Source organism: Peromyscus maniculatus, chromosome 22 (assembly GCF_049852395.1).
Source record: "Peromyscus maniculatus bairdii isolate BWxNUB_F1_BW_parent chromosome 22, HU_Pman_BW_mat_3.1, whole genome shotgun sequence".
NCBI classification, from domain to species: Eukaryota; Metazoa; Chordata; class Mammalia; order Rodentia; family Cricetidae; genus Peromyscus; species Peromyscus maniculatus.
In genome coordinates this window covers 44,269,931-44,287,655 of record NC_134873.1, presented here as the reverse complement: position 1 = coordinate 44,287,655, position 17,725 = coordinate 44,269,931, and the positions used below count along the sequence as shown (strand labels likewise).

The window sequence follows — 17,725 nt, the reverse complement described above, 5'->3', positions numbered from 1 at the left end:
CTCTTATCCTTTCCTAGCTATAACTAACGTCCCACCGGCCAACTGTCTATCTTTGGAGATGAGAAACAGAACAGAGGAGCAGAGGAGAAACATGGTAAGAGAACATGGCGGAGGCGGGGGTGGGGTACAAAGCAAGCCCGGTGACTGACTCTGAGGCTCACATGAAGACAGAAGCGGGAAGGGCAGACGGGTGGCTCTCACACGGTGACTCTCACAGGGTGACTAACCCGTGCAAGCCACAAAACTTTGAAGGCGAGAAGCATTCTTAAGCTTCTGTTACCTTCATAAAGGGGACTTGGAAATTGCCTGTAATGCCAAAGACAGACAGATGGACAGGATGAGATGAACTAGAACACTTCGCACATTTCAATTATGCATAAAAGGAAAAGAATGTCAAAAGGCAGGAGCAGAGGGGCGGGGGACATGGCTCAGTCAGTCAAGTGCTTGTGTTGGAAGCATGAGGTCCCGAGTTCAAACCCCAGCATGAAACACAAAACACATGATGGCACACACCTGCAATCACAGTGCTATGAAGGTGGAAACATGGCCTAGCTCACTTTGTGAGCTCCAGGCTAGTGAGAGACTCTGTCTTTAACAAAGAAAATACTACATGAACCAACTCCAGAAAGGTTGTCCTCTGATGGCCTCATATGTGCTCTCACACATTCATGCATACCTGCACACAAATACATAGATGTTCTCGCTATATATGATACATATATATGTATATATACATATAAAACACACACACACACACACAGTGTGGAGCAGAGCCAAGGAAGCCCGACCGACCCTAAGCCTTCAATAGGCATCTAAGTCCCTGCTACTACCAGGCCTACAGCAGATGCCTTGATGTACCCCTGATGGGCTCCAATTCTTTCATTTAAATGACAAAAATCCAGAGGGAACAAAAACAACACTGTAATTTGAATGCACCTTGCTTTAAGAAGCACTAAAGAAGTTGAATATCAACTTTTTTTTTTTTTTTTTTTTGGCGATTGCAATTGCCAAAACAATTATTGCTAGGTGGCCCGGACTTAAAGGAAAATCTGTCGAAGCAATTGGGTGTATAGAAAATTGGCATTTTCAGGTCTCAGAATTGATTTAGTATCACAGCACTGGGGAGTCCTTGTTTGTAGAATACTACTCATGTCATTTCTTCATTCTGTTTCCACACAAACGTCTCTCTGGTTGACCTTTAAGTGACCCCCAGCCATGGCCCCAACTACTCCCTCAAGGGATTACTGCCAAGTTCAATAGGTCTCATCCTTAGGAAAACATTCCCTGTTTCAAAACTGTAGTATTATGTCTCTGGTATCGTGTGATAAATAAAATTTTAAGAATGATTAGTTGCCAGTGAAAAATAAATTAATGCTGCATAATTACAGATCATGATTTTTCAAGCTGTGAGTTGTTTGCAGGTGACTCATTTTCAACTTGCTTTTTTTCCCCTCATCAAGAGAGAGCCTCCTCTCTTGAATGCTGTAGTGACTTTAAAATAGATCAAGAACTGTTCAATGCTTCTCTCTTGAAGAGGTGAAATCTAAATAGAATAAACGGAAGGGATGGTAGATCAGAAAAGCTTGGACAGCGCCTGCTAGTAATTCCATATCCAGGTAAGTGACAGAAAGTTCCTACAGCTCACATAACTCACAAATTTTCAAAACGTAATCCAAATTCGACTCGCTATTCCCCTAAAACTAATTTACACAAAGAAGCAAAATAACAACGTTTTAGAATTACTGAAATTTGGTTTGGGCCATTTTACCTCGTATTTGTGGTTCCTATTGAATTTCTATGAATAACATGTACACTCTAAATAGTCAGATAATGTGCTAATACTCTCAGTCTCATAATGACACTTGAGCTGGCGACAGACCACAGTGGTCTCATCATAGATTATAACGGAGCTGACAAATCCCTATTGCTTGGGCGACATTATCCTGGTGCAACACACTACTCACATGTGTGGTGATGGTGGTACACACATAGCTCCTGCACTGCCATTGGCCGACGAGCAAAAACATACAGTTCCGAGGCTCATGAGACAGCTCGGCGGTTAACGGTGCATGCAGTCCAGCCTGAGGATCTAAGTTTGATCCCCGGGCCCCACATGGTGCAAGAAGAGAAGCAACTTCCAAAGTTGTCCTCTGATTACTCAACACACACCACAGCACATGCACACCCAGACACATGAGCGTGCACACACACACACACACACACACACACACACACACACACACCAATAAATACATACAGGCAAGTCTAAAAGCAAACAGCTATATAGAGTATATGTACTTGACAGTGATAATAAGCTATGTCAGTAGTTTGTGTTGTTTATTCTATAGATTTTGTTATTTTTAGGATGTATTTTTATAAAACTAAGTTTCCTAAAACCAGCATGTTGTCTGTGTCTCACCAGGAGCAGCCTCATACATCTTGTTTTGACTGGATGTTTTGTTTGCACTAAGAGAGCATGTTAAAGTCTACAGATTAGGAGGAAATCTTTGCCAGCTATTCTAGAGACAAGGTGCTAATAGCCAGCATTTGTAAAAATTATAATAATAATAATAATAAAACTTACCAATCAACAACAGATGAGCTACCAAAATAGATGATCCTCAAAAGATGAAACACAAATAGCCAACAGGTGTTCTGAAAAGGTGTTCAACATCCCTAACCATCACAGAAAGTTAATTAAGACTACCTGGAGATACCCGTACCCTCCCAGTCAGAATGACTGTCATCAAGAAATCAGACAATAAATGCTGGCAAGAATGTGGGACAGAGGAATGCTGTTCACTGCCACTGTGAGTGCAAGCTAATACAGTCATTGTGAAAATCAGTAAGGGGGGGTGGGTTCTCAAAAAGTTAAAAACAGAATTACCATCTACACCAAGCCATACCACTCCTGGGCCTACCCAAACAACTCCATATCCAATCACAGAGATATCTACACATCCACGTTCATTACTGCTCTAATCACAGTAGCAAGGAATTTGGAACCAGCTAGATGCCCATCGACAGATGAATGGGTAGTGAAAATGTGGTACCCAAATACCGCAAAGTTTTATTCAGCCAGAAAAAAAAAAATAAGAAAATTCCAGAAAAATGAGCAGATCTGGACATCATTATATGGAGTGGAGTAACCCAAACACAGAAAGAGAAAAATCACATTTTTTTTCTTAGATACAGATCTGAGCATATAACGTATACATCTCTATATAAAAATGGCCTAAAAAAACTAGAAAGGAGAGCAAGAGAGGGTAAAAGAGGTGTTAAAGAAGGAGAGGGATAGGCCGGGCGGCGGTGGCGCACACCTTTAATCCCAGCACTCGGGAGGCAGAGCCAGGCGGGTCCCCTAGTTCGAGGCCAGCCTGGTCTACAGAGTGAGTTCCAGGACAGGCACCAAAACTACACAAAGAAACCCTGTCTTGAAAAAAAAAAGGGGGGGAGGGAGGGATATCAATAGGACACATGTATCATGAAGGTGGACAGGAAGGCTGGGAAAGATGTGGGTTATTGGGGTCAAGAGAGTGGGAAAGATAGGGGCAGGAATCCAACAAAACATATTCCACTTGAAAATGGCACAAGGATATTTCATATGTTCCATGCCCGTTTAAACATGAAATTAAATTATAAATAGAAAGTGATCATGACAAGTGAAAAGCAAATGCCACCAAGGTTGGCAAGTCACTGTGCTCCGTGATGAGCACCCAGTGAGGAGGTGACCCGGCGACGTGCCTCTCAGAATGTATCCCGTCATTAAGCCATCCAGACATCGGGCACGGAATAAATGCATACAGGGAGCTTAGTACAGTGGCTAACACAAGCGAAGGTGCCAACCAGATGAGGGAAGAGTCTGTCTGTCATGTGTCTAGCTAGTCAATCTTTACAGACCAAAAAAAATACAACTTATCGTAACTTCTGTAGGGTTTCTTTTTCCAGATAGACTCAGGTGTGGCTTGGAAACTGGGACCTCTGACAAGAAACATGAATCACTTTCTCCACTAAACGTCTTTGAAATAATCCTTGAGACAGAGTTAACTACTTTTGCTGTATTTCTATGTACGAGACATGGCAAGGCATGCCTGATGGGTATTTACACAAATACCACACTGTGGTTGCCAGAAAGCCCAGACCAATAAAGATGAATGAATAGGAGGCATGATGGGGTTGCAGGAAGACTTCCTGAAAAGGTTCCCCAAGCCACACTCACTGGACCAATGACAACTGGACGCTCTCCATCCTATGTGAGCAAGAATCCCCGAGCCCTGGCTGAGAACATTTCTGTTAGAAATCCATATGGGACTATCCACTGGCGCCTATGGCCACACAGACATCCCTAGTTAAAATCAGTGGGTCATAAAACAAAACCGAAAGGCATCAGTGGGAAACGGACCTCTAAGGAGCAGGGAGAGTTGAGGGGAATGGGATGGAGATAAGAGAGGAGCTGGGGTGTGAAAGCAAACACAATGCACTGTATACAAAGACGATATTGTCCAAAAAAAATTAATCATTAAAAAATAATCCAAATGGGCACTCATAAATCAAGCCCCGCAGATCTCAGGCCAAGGGTCTCAGGGAATTGTGAAACTCACCCATCCTTCCCCTCTTCCTATCTATCTGGCCAGCCATCCCAAGCCTTCTTAAAAGGGAGGGGTGTGGACAGGGCATAAGAGCTAGGAAAGCAATGGAGCAGAGAAGCAGGGCAGCTGGGCTCTCCCTCACTAGAAGGCAATCATTTTGGTGCACTGAGTGGTCAGGACATGCAGCTGTCGGAGACTAGGGTAGAAATAGAATCTACAGTAGCTGGGGTCTTTCCATCTACAATAAAGAGTATACACTATCTTAGAGAGGGTGTTAAGATAAAACTGCACAGAGCAATGAGGATGATGGACCATCTCAAGAGAATCCAGATCTCACAAACACCAGGACTTAGCTCCAGGGAGCATCTCTTACTCAAAGTGAGAAACACAATTTAAGGCACCCATCGCAGGCTGCTCCATTCCCAAGCCTTTGCAAAAACTTGGAACTTTGTTCTTGTGCCCAATAGTCATATGGCAGAAAATTTCCCTCTGGCTTCTCCAGCTTTCTTTGGTTAGTCCAACTTCCATTCCAACAACTACTCCCCAGCACAAATGCCTTAAGAAGCCTTCTGTTGAATCTGGTTTAGCCAACATCACCCTTGCCTGGGAGGGCTCTGACAGACAGCTGGCCAGCCCCACACTGGTTTCCCTTGGGTCAAGTGTCTACATGTTTTCCAGTCCACTGGGCCCAGAAGGTGGGGGTCACCTATAATGGTGTTTTCCTACCTACAAGCAACATGGCTAACTACAACCAGATTGTGTGGCTTAACTGAGATTAGCAACTGATTTATCTAGAGTGTTCTCGACAGTCCTTCTATCCCACTGGCATGGTGATCTCAAAAGACAGACACACAGACAGACAGATACAGAGAGACACAGAGAGAGCAGATTCCAAGGAGGTCAGCAGACAAGATACTTGCCTTTTCCAGGCTCCAGGAAGGAGGGAAGGAATAGGTGAGGTCTCTTAACACCACCAGCAGACCCACACTCAGCCTACCCACTTCACTGGCCAAGCCCTAGTCAAGGGGAGAGGTACAGGAAAGGTCACTCGGCCCACAAGACGTGGCAAGAGAGAAGAAAAGGGAAAGAGTTATACATTTAAAAAAAATCATCTACTATCATTATTTGTTCTGGGATAAATAAAATGTAAGGGGGAAAGTGAAGTAGGTCAGAGACTCATTCTTCACAAAAATTCACTCGCCACCTTCCCTCTCTACCAAAACAAACCAATGCCCACTTAAACACTTCTTTTTCATTAAATATGTAGTGACTAAGGGGGCGGGGAAATCAACCTTCAGGCCAGTGACTTCTCAAACTGAATCACAAGGAATAATATTTTTAATTGATGAAGAAAGGGGGAAAAAATGAAAATATTTTGTTTGGGAGGAGGGTTAATCTCTAAAGTAAAGTGGGCCCCCGCGCGCAGGCTACTCCTTGGAATGCAAGCTCCAAGTGTGGGAGGAAGCGCTCTGGTTTCTGCTGGCTCCCCATCCAGCTGCTGCAATCCTTGGATGCACCTGTAGCCATTAGCTTGGTCATTAAATAGCAGCCCAGCTGTTGGGTGAGCATGTTTCTACCCTCATTAGGGGGAGAGCACTCAATCCCACACAAGACGCCTGGAGGCTAGGGCAGAACGCCCACCAGACTCTCGGACCTGCTCCATAGATCCTGTTCTCCCACCAAAGCTTTCCAAATCCGTGTACAGGCTACGACCTTTTTTTTTTTTTTTTTTTTTTTGGAACATAATTATGATGTTTTTCACAAAAGCAACCCTGCTTAGAATGTTTTCGTTGAAGCCAAAAATAAGAACCAGGGCTGGGGGGGGAGGTGGCTCCATGGGTAAAAGGGGTTGCCATGTAAACATGAGGACCCCAATTTGAATCCCTGGAGTCCACACACAAGCTAGATGTCTAACTCGGGCATCTGTAAGCCCAGAACTTCCGGAGAAGCTTGCAGCAGGAAAAACAAAGTGGCAAGCAGGGACTGACACCCTCAAATGGACAGGCAGTGGCATGTGAACTCCTGCATCCACACGCATACTGCACATGCGCACACACGTGCAAGTACACAGACACACACAAGGAGAACCTTGAAAAAGAAAACTTGCAAAATGCACTTAGGCTACAAGAAATTTTTAATAGCGGGATACTGCTTGTATGTAGGATAACCTAAGAAGCTAAAGATTATTTCAAAATTACAGACACGTTTACTTGATACACACCCATGTCACAGACAGCCGCGCGCACACACACACACACGCACACACACTGTAGTATAGAATTTGTCTATCACAGGAATTAACTGAATATAACCAGGTAGCAATAATCTATTAGGAAAGAAAACAAATAGGACAGGACTAAAATCACAAAAAAATCATAATCCTAATGCAATTTTATTTTAGAGATGTGATATAACTGGGTATGGTGGCATGGGCCTGTGATCTCAGCATATCATAGGAGGCAGACATAGGAGGATTCTGAGTTTGAGGATAGCCTGGGCTAAAGTTGCCACTCCATGGTAGAGTACTTGCCTAGATTGTGAAAGGCATTGAATTCAATGCCGAGCGCTGATATCCTCTGAAAAAGAACTTGATGTAAAAACTCTGCAAGATGCTGGGGAGACGGTTCACTCAGTAAAGCCATGCAAACATGAAGACCTGTGTCCTATGCTCTGGGACTGACCTAAAAGCTGGGCACAGAGGCACGCACCTTTAAGTCCAGCACTGAGGAAGGCAGAGATCCCCAGTGTCCTGGAGCTCTTCGGCCGGCCAGCCTAGCTGAAATGGTGTACTCCAGGTTCAGTGAAAGAAGAACCATTGAAGGCAACACCTAGCATCAATCGTTGACCGCCAAGCGCATGCAAAACATAAGTGAGCAGAGCTGATCCTTATCTCAAAGTGGGGACATCTTCACAGCCAGGCAGTCGTTTTCAACCTTAGGGGGTCCTTCTGCAAGGAAAAGCCCCTGAGAAGACGAACATGCCACTTGATTCCCTTGGGAAGTGTCTCTTGAGCCACATCACGAGAGTCTTATTTGTTCTGAACCAAAACCAACTTCAGCTCTAACCTTGGTTGCTGCTTCTTTTCCCCCTTCAGAATGTAAATTAACTAGAGTCTTTGGATTCTGGCAAAGAAATCCAAAGCCGGAAGAGTCACCATCTCTTCCTTTTTGTTTGTTTGTTTTAATACAGGTTTTCTCTTCTCCAAATGATGCTGTTCTGTTTCCCCATGGCAAACTATAAATTCATTTGTTATTCCCCTCCACCCATGAGAAATTTTAAAAAATTTCAGTTTGACTCTGGAATATTCTGGAGCAATACTAAATGCTGATTTTTTTTTTCAGTACCTTGAAGTTAGCTTCGACAACCAGAAATATCTTTGAATGCGAGTATTATTATGAAAGTTTGGGCCTTTGGAACGAAAAATGGTCTCTGGCACTGAAGACTGACCGTGGAGGAATTTAAACTACATAATCCTTCTCTCTGGAAGGCTTTGCTCCGTCACTGTTTATATGTTGCTGGATAAGCTTCTTGGAAGTGTTGACAATCAATCCATGTCTACCGGTTCCCACCTATCTCTAACGACGTGTAGCTGATCAAGAGACAGAGAACATTCCCGCTCGCATACCTTCCTGGACAGAGATGGGATCAAACAACTCCTGTTTAAGTCTTACACACCCTCTACCTCACCACCAAGTGCAAGAGGGTTCAAACCGCTAGAGAGCAACGCCCCATCCTTCTGTGAAACCTGGTTTCCTGAGATTAGCTTGACCGGACCCTGTTCACTCACGAGAATGTCGGTCTGTACACATAATAATATTTTACTGTCTGTGCTGCCAAAGCAAAGCTCTTGCCAGACGTCATCAAGGGGAAGGTAAGTTTTCTGTACCCACTTTTAGCCCTGACACCCACATTGCATTACAGTTTGGAATTACAAAACTGTGCGCAGGTGACCAAGCGGCTTTGGGAACCTGATTTTGCAAAGGAAAAAGCATGAAGCTTTACCATTACTCCTTCTGTAGTCTGTTCTCATACATTAGTCCTCTGGATGCTTCTTCATTCGTGGCTGGGGGGGGGTTGTTTTTTTGTTTTGTTTTATTTTGTTTTTATCAGCTTCTCAGACTGCTGGCAGGTCCAAATTCCACTGCTATTTAATGCCCAGTGAATCAATGTGGAGCCAACACACAAAGGTGTATCTGTCTGCACATCCATTGATGGTAGTCTCCATTTAGGGAAGGCTTCAGCTACATCCCTGGACATCTCTCCATTCAGATTCACATTTGGTTCATCTGGAAAGATATCCTAAGAGGCCCTCAGCACATCTGTCTGTAGCTGTCCATCTCCGTGCAGTGTGGTTTCCAGGATGCTAGGTCTCTTCTTCTGCTGCTGCTTTTCTTTCCCTGTCTCTTCCAAATAAAGGGCATGATGTTTCCCAGGGGCAAACTCCTCCTCACTAGCATTTCCAACATGCTAAGGGGCTCTTTGTTACAATCCATCCTTTATACAAGAACTGGATATCTTCTGTACGAGAAGTTCTATACAAGTTCTATACAAGAACAACAATTCTTCTCATCCAAATCAATTATTCCTTTACCTAGTTACCACTCCTGAGTTTCTTCCCTCTTTTGGAAAAGGCCAGTCAGTACAAGATGAGCTTGATGCTTCCATGCTCTGAGGCACCTTCTTTCCCATCACAGATGCGCTCTGCTACACTGTGGACACCCGCTTCATGAGCATTCTGTAACCAGAAGCATCTGGTCATATACTCAATGCCGTTGCCCACCTCCTTGGCTGGCATCCTTAGGCTTGTCTGGGATAAAAGCTGTCTCTCCCCCAGTGTTCAGAATTGGGCTGTCTCCTCTAATGATCTGTAAAACCATTCCTCTGTCTCTATCTATCTATCTATCTATCTACCTATCTATCTCAATCTGAGTGTGTGTGTGTGTGTGTGTGTGTGTGTGTGTGTGTGTGTGTGTGTGTGTGTGTGTGTGTGGAGTCCTCTCTCTCTCTCTCCCTCTCTCAGCTGGATAGCCAGGAATACCCAGACATCACTAATTGCCTCTTCATTGTACCAATCAATCTACAACCATGGGAAAACCTCACTCCAGATCCATCGACTTCTCTCTTGCAGAGGACAAGCCATTGCTATTTGTCACCACACCCTGACATGCTTTCATGTTCTGTCACATTTTCTGACATGTCTGAAACCAACTCTAAAGGCTGGTATAGCCAGACACACATTCAATTGTCATGCTTCTAAAAGTATAAAGATGTCTCATGTACCCACATAGTCCATCCTCCTCAAGTGCTGGACTACGCAGTGTGGTCAGACCACAGTGGAAATGCAAGAGCTTGGACAACAAAACCATGCTGTGAGAACATGCTGCACTTCTCTCCAGCCAGGCTCAGGAGACCTGGGGAGCTGGTTTACCCATTAGGGAAGGAGAGAGGATTCCAGTCAGCCAACCTCTAGCTGTTCGGTGGGAGCTGAGCTGTCTGTTGCAAAGACTGACTGGGAAAGGTCAAGACAGACCACAGAATCCAGGGAAAGACAACTCCTGAGGTACCAGTTTTCTTCTGCCAAAAGTTGCCTAATGGACTATGTTCATGTTATGTCAGCCTGGGGCTGCCTGTTTAAACAGCATTAGATTTAACATTTTTTTCAAGCTTAACAATACTGTGCATTTGTGGTACCCGTATTTCTCTCTTTTTCCTTCCCACTCCCCATCTCAGTACATCAGAATATAAATCCTCAGTCCTCTTAAGAGTCTGAGTTATCTGTGTTTATAGACCTTTGGGAAGTTGATCTATAAAACATGACATATGCCTCTTCTGGAATTTAAGACGTCTGCTTCCTTGAATATATCAAAATAAACTTTTAGAGGATGATACTGAAACATAAGCAGCCCACTTAAAAGTTGAGCCCTTACCGTGGGAAAACAGCTGGAAATAGCAAGGAAGAGCTCCAATGCCAAGGCTAGGGAGATGGCTCAGTCGGTACGGTCGGTGCTCGCCACACAGGCATGAAGACCTGAGTTCGGGTCCTCTGAGCCCGTGGAAAAGCCAAGAATGGCAGCACAGGTCTGTAGCCACAGCATCGCATCAAGGGATGGTGGACAAAGACCGGAAGAACCCTGAGTCCCAGTAGCCAGCCAAGCTATCCAGTTCGCTAGCCCCGGTTTTAAAAAGTAAGGTAGAGGGAAATAAATAAAGGAGAACTTCTGACATCAACCTTTGGCCTCCACATGTGTGTGCTTGCTCATGTATGTGCACTAAGATGTGCACAAATGCATACTTACACACACACACACACACAAAAAAAAAAAACACAGAGAGAGATGCAACTTCAAATTCAAATTTCTGCTCCTTCCCTATTAAGAGACCTACTATAAAAAGCAACTGAAGGGAGTAATTGCCTCCTCTTTCTTAGTTCCAGCATCACCTTCTCAGACTGGTAACCAGGGGTCCAAGGACCATTTCAGCAGGGCTTGTGTTCCTGCTATCCTAGGCAAGTACCTCAACCATCAACCCTAGTAAGTCCTGTAGTACCCTATATCACTTGCGGTAAAACCATCCTAGCGTGCACTGTAATAGAAATGTTAGTTTCAGGTACCAAGCTTCCCACAGTATATTGACTACAGCAACAGTATATCTGATGTGAACACTCACCACCCTCAAGGTCTTTTTCTAGTCTGCTTTATCAAACAACTGAGTCACACGCTCCTGGGTACATGCTATTCTAATCATCTCACTGGGTCCCCCTTGATAACATCACCCTTTGAGTGTTCTACCATTTCGAGGTTCCCCTCTCTGAGTTAAAAATACTACTCAACCAAGGATAGGGGGTGTTGGTTTCCATACTGCATTCTTCTGAGCACATCAACAAGGAAGGTGCTGGAAAAAGGCCCTCCCTCATTCTCACCTTCCTGAAGACTGGAGAGCCGTGGAACTGTGCCTTAGAACTGGTGAGGTTTTAGAACCACCTCCTTGGCAGTTGTCCTTGTAAATAATTTTTACTTTTTGAAGGAGACACAATTCAGACACCATTGAGTGTGCCCTTTTTAAATGTAGAATTCTGTGCTTCTTTCTTAGTATTTTCAGGAGACAGTGCAATCATCATGCCTTCATAACTCCAGATCACTTTCCATAACCCAGAAAGAACCCCCTGACCTATACGTAGGCACTCCCCCTAGGCCTGGCAATCACTAATCTGCTTTCTGTCTGTATGGGTTTGCCTATAATGGAGGCCTCATAAACATGGAATCATACAGTATGTGGTCTGGATTCTTCTGTGTCTGGATTCCTTCACTCCAAGTCAGTTTAGAGTTCTCACAAGTATCTGTACTCCATTCCTTTTTAATGGCTCAATTAATTCTATGGAATTACCTCCCTTTGTTTAGTCATTCATCATTGGATGAACAGTCAGTTCATCGTCTCTCATTAGACACTGGACTGTGATGACCAATTGCATACAAATCTCTGTGTGACTGTGTTTTTTTTTTTTAATTCTACTCAGAGTTAAAATTGCTAGATATATATTCACTCTGTTTGTAACATTTCTGAGAAATCCAGGGGGTATCCACATACAGTCCAGCCCTGTGACCATGCCATTGTTTTCGCCAATCCTAGAAGGTTTTCTGTAAAGATCTAGGGACTGACATTCACTGTTTTCCAAGACCTGCAACCTGACATTCTTATATTTTTGGTTGTGAGCCTAGCCTTTAACGGCTGAGCAATCTCTCCAGCCCGCAACCTGACATTCTTAACATTGAAAGAAAATAAACTTACTCTATAGTACAGCAGTTCTCAACCTGTGGGTTGCGACCCCCTTGGGGTCAAATGACCCTTTCACAGGGGTCAAATATCAGATATCCTGCATACGTGATATTTTTCCTCTTTTTTATTATTAAGAAATTTTCTATTCATTTTACATACCAACCACAGACCCCCCCTCCTCTCTCTTCCTGGCCCCTCAGCCTTCTCCCCAACCCTCCCCCCCCATATGTGATATTTATATTATGATTCACACCAGTAGCAAAATTACAGTTATGAAGTAAGGGCAAAAAAAATTTATGGTTAGGGGTCACCACAACATGAGGAACTGTATTAAAGGGTCGCAGCATTAGGAAGGTTGAGAAGCACTGTTTTTCTACTGCCTCCAACCTTGACAGAGATGCATCTGAGAACTGACATGGTAAGGAGAGTGGGTTGGTAGGAGCATTGATAATGCATGGCAGTTACAAGCGGAGTTTCTTGGGAAGCTTTTGGTGTAACTGTCCTGTTCCCAGTTATCAGTTGATCAGATCCCAAATCTAACATGTGTTTAGTAGATGAAGAAAATGAGCTTCAGACTTGGTGGGGGGGGATGCTCAGTGGGTCAAGTGCTTACCTCATAAGCATGAGGACCTGAGTTTGGATTGCCTGCATCTATATCAAAGTTGGGCACAGTGGGGTGCAACTGTAACCCCAGCACTGGGAGGTAGAGAGAGGCACATCCCAGAGGCTGGAGGACCAGCCAGCCTAGCTGAAGCTGTGAACTCCAGGTTCTGCGAGACACTGACCCTATTTCAAAATATAAGGTAGAGAACAATAGAGAAAAACACCCAATGTAATGTGTGACCCCTACATGTACATACATATGTGAGTGAACCATCACACATATACACATATACATACAAAACCACCACACACAGACACAGACACACACACACACACACACACACACACACACAGACACACACACACACACACACACACACACACACAAGGCGGGGTGGGGGGTGGGGGGTGGGCATCGCGAGACCAGTGTTGGCAAACAATATCCCATTAGCCTCCAACAATTTACCCAGTATTCTACACTCCGTGACATTTTCTCAAAGGTCTCATTTTAAGTAGGTACCAAAATATTTATCTAACAGCCTCAATTTTTTTTTTCCTGGACACCAAACCTAAAATATTTACTGAGCTTAAGCACAAATGTGTCAGCCCATACTTTAGGCGACAACTCACGCAAATTCAATTCTAAGCCAATGAATATGGTAGAGATCCAACTTATCACTCTAGGTACCTTTTATTGGTTGCCGCAGAATAACCACTGTAGGGTGTGATATTGCCCAGTGACTGGGAAGGCTGATAAACACGGTGGATCAAAATCTGAGAAGTGATGTCCATACAGCAGGCAAAGGTGGAGAGCTGTGTCACTGAAATGCTGGGAAACCCCAGGAGAACACTGCTTCCTCCCCAGAGATCATCTCGCCATCAACTTACTGGTTGGCCTCCCAGCCGGTCTGTTTCAGCTGAAGAGTGCTATACTTGATAATTCATACAGTTGGCTGTACCGAGTCCACTACACTAACCATTACCATCTCTACCTCCTTATTCGGACCAGTGTATTTGACCAAGTATCTGTCCTCTGGGCCTCACAGTACTGCTGTCTCTCCCTCAGATGAGCTTACTATGCTACAGAAAACAGCACTCTACACTCTCCATCATCGCTGTTTGCAAGATATCAATTTTGACCCAATCAACTGTAACGAATTACAATAGCTCACTTCCTTTTCCAGCCATATCTGTATACCTTGGTGTGTGTGTGTGTGTGTGTGTGTGTGTGCACACACACACGCGCCTGTCTGTCTGTCTGTCTATCTATCTGTATCTGTCAATCTGCTAACCTATCTATGTGTCTGTGTATGTATCCATCTATTTTAATCAACATGTTAGGTTTCCATATAGATTTTTCAAACAAGTGATGCGGCTCCCCACACCTCCCTCCCTTGGGTCCTTCCTCGCCTAGCAATCTTCTTTCTGCTTTTATGATGCACGTATTCTAGTGCCTTCCTCACCCACCACAGCCCCTCTTTTCAATGAAAAAGGCAACACGAGCTTTTACCAACCTGAAGGTTTCCATCAATCCTAGTGGCATCCCCCAAAGACATGGCGGTACTCTTGGGAAGGCACACGCCAATCCTGCGAGTTCATCCCAAGGCACAGCATGTCCTGGTGACCTCATCTCTCCTGTCCTTCTGAAGCCAGAAACGCCTGCTTCTCTCTCACCCTCCAGCCTGCAGCACGCCCTGAAGTCAATCTGTTTGGATTTGAACTCTTCTATGAAGAGGAGGCTGAGGGTACTGAAGGCTCCGACTTTTCCTGGATGTCCCCTGCTGCCTTCCCATCCTTTCAGTCCCACACTAGATTCTCACTCTCCTCCGACCTGACATGGAGTGGGGGTGTGAGGAGACACTTTCAGGTCCAGAATGGGGGTGTGAGGAGACAGACACTTTCAGGTCCAGAGTAGGGGTGTGAGGAGACACTTTCAGGTCCAGAGTGAGGGTATGAGAAAACAGGACACTTTCAGGTCCCTCCTCCTCCTGTTCCTTTCCCCACGTCAGTCTCTTTCTGTCCTTTTCACTCAGTGTTCCTATTTCAGTATCCTTCACGGCCCTGCAAAATGGCTTGTTTTCATAGCTTTCCAGCTCGACCTCCAGTCTCAATATAGTGCTACCAGCAGTAAAAATAGCCTCTTTCCCTTCCTGACTTGCAGATGTGACTAATGTTTCAGTCCTTCCTAAGCCTTTTTTTTTTTTTTGATCCAGTCCTGTCTTTTGGAGGGTTTGAGAAGAGCGCACCATTATTGAGGGCATGAGTTCTTCTACTTCACTGTAGCCTTCACTAGCTCCCTACTACACAGAAAAATGCTTCATTTTCCAGAAGACAGCTCATCAAGGTCTTAGAGTTTAAATTCTCACAGAGATAGGGATAGTAGGTCGATAGTGTGTGTGTGTGTGTGTGTGTGTGTGTGTGTGTGTGTGTGTGTGTAGAGAAAGAGAGAGAGAGAGAGAGAGAGAGAGAGAGAGAGAGAGAGAGAGAGAGAGAAATACATTTGAATAACAAGTCAACAGGAACCAACCAAGAACATCATATCTTGTTTTCATTCCAGTGACCATCAAGTCATCTTTTCCTGGCTTTTCCATCTAGCCGAGAATTTCCTTCCTTTATCAATATGATCGGAAGGTTTCAAAAATTCCCTTCTTATCACTTCCAAACTTTAAGAGGGTGTTTATCTATATGAGATTCCAAGATATAATAACTACCTCCTTTTGTTCACTTTTAAAATCAGAATTAGAAAGATACTGCATGCTTGTTCGGGGGGGGGGGTCCAAAGAAGGAACACCCCCTGAAGAACTCAAATTGTGTTAAGGGACATGGTGGTTACAGCAGCTCTTTTGTGACTGACAAGAAACTGTCTCGCCTGACAAGGAGATGATTCCAGTGGTTTCTACACCCTTCCCTAAGGTCCTGACTTTTCTCATCATCCCAATAAGCCACACCAAACTACTGTTCTGGAGCCCAGCCACCAGCCCCAGAAGAGAACTTTCTCGAATGATGAAGTGTAGACAAACAAATCTGCCATTGAATTTTCTATTGTGAAAAAGTAAGTGTTGGGGCTGGTGAGATGGCTCAGCATCTAGAGGTCCTGAGTTCAATTCCCAGCAACCACATGGTGGCTCACAACCATCTATAATGGGATCTGATGCCCTCTTCTCGCGTGCAGGTGTACATGAAGATAGAGTCATCAAGTAAAAATAAATAAATTTTTTTAAAAAGTGGCAATCACCAGAGGGTCATAATAGAAAGATGGGGGCAGCCGTAGAGCATCAAATCCACAGCAGATTCCAACTTCTAAAGCGTCAAACAGTAGCAAAACTCTCCCTGGTCTATTTGCACTATTCCTGCTAATAATACAGAGTCCTTCTCCACCTCACACCTGGCACACTCTCTGGTCAGTTACGGTGAAGGCAATCAGTCAACATGGACTAAAGCAGGAAGCTGCTGGCATGAGAGAGTGAAGTCTAGCCCTCGCCTCTGAATGGTCTGAGTCTCGCTCCAGCGCATTCTCCGCAGAGGCTGCCAGCAGACACTCTGTAGTACCTAACCCACAAATCATCACATTCCCTACCCTTCCAGCCAGCGTCTGTGTCCTTGAGCTCCGCACAGGGAGATACCAACCAAGCTGGCCCCAGATACAATAGTCCTTTACAAATCCCAGCAAGTCTTCCCCGCCATCTGCGAGGTAGACTGAAGACGAGGTGGACCTTTCAACATAAAAATAGCTACCGTAGGTGAACCTCGGAGAGTCGTGCAGGACAAATCGGCCGTTCACAGGGGATGGATCTTGGCAGCTTCACTAAAGAAAACATTTTATCAATACAAACATGTCAGACATGCAGCTGTACCTAAAATTAGAGGGAACACGTCTCCTAGAAGAAGAAATCCTGCAGAAACAGAGTCTCAGGCAAGTCACTCCAGATTTATTTCCAAAGTCCCGGAAAAATGTCTTTCCTCTGAATAAGGAAACCATGCTAAAAAATCTGCTGTCTGGTTGTTTTAGGAACCAAAGTAGGTGTTTTAATGACTCTTGAATTTTATCTACTGTGACACATTACAGCCATCTAAACCAAAGAAAATGTTTCCAAACTCTGAGTCTCTAACAGGAAAATGGCTGTCTGAGCAGATACTCACCCTGAAAGGGTGCGGTGCCTTGATCCTGCCCGTATCTTAAAGAGAAAGCCCCCTCTGTGGACTGTTCTCCAGAGACCACCTTCGAGGCTGGGAAATACTTGGGCTTGAGCACGTACTCCTGGGTCTGGCCGTGGTGAATCATCACATTCTGGGAAGACAAGGGTGCCACTCTGGGGAGAAACAAAGAGAGGGTGAGAAAATAAGCCTGGGGTTTTAAAAGCCAACGAAGGGGAGAACAAGAATTAAACACTGGAAGGAGCACCCCTGTCTCGCGAGGCTCATCCAGGCTGCCATTCGTGGCACATAAGGACGGTTACAGGTGGAACCATCCAGTGCGAAAAGGACTCGTCTGTTCAGTCAAAATGCATAGTGAAGAATGGGTGATTGCAGGTGGGTTTTTATCGAAGACTTTAGACTTTGGGCTTCATGCAAAACGTGGGGCATCCATTTCTCAGAAAAGGGCAAGGACGTCAACATGAGTAGGTACACGTAAAAATAAATAGGTACACATACAAATAAATAAGAAGTACTCAACAAGCCCAGGAGGACAGTGCAAGAAACCAGCTGTACGTCATGGGAGCCACTGTGGGACAGTGGGACTTTCCATATTGCCTAATTCC

The 17,725-nt window shown here is 44.6% G+C and overlaps 1 protein-coding gene across 7 annotated transcripts in view; it reads right to left on the bottom strand.

Moving 5' to 3' along the window:
- Positions 1–17,725, bottom strand: part of Ltbp1 (latent transforming growth factor beta binding protein 1) — a 399,391-nt gene that overhangs the window by 233,969 nt on the left and 147,697 nt on the right. For all 7 annotated transcript variants that reach the window (XM_006984834.4, XM_076558654.1, XM_076558656.1 and 4 more), the window contains exon 4: positions 17,106–17,275. In XM_006984834.4, the coding sequence (XP_006984896.1) occupies positions 17,106–17,275 (170 nt within the window). The remainder of the gene's footprint in view (positions 1–17,105; positions 17,276–17,725) is intronic.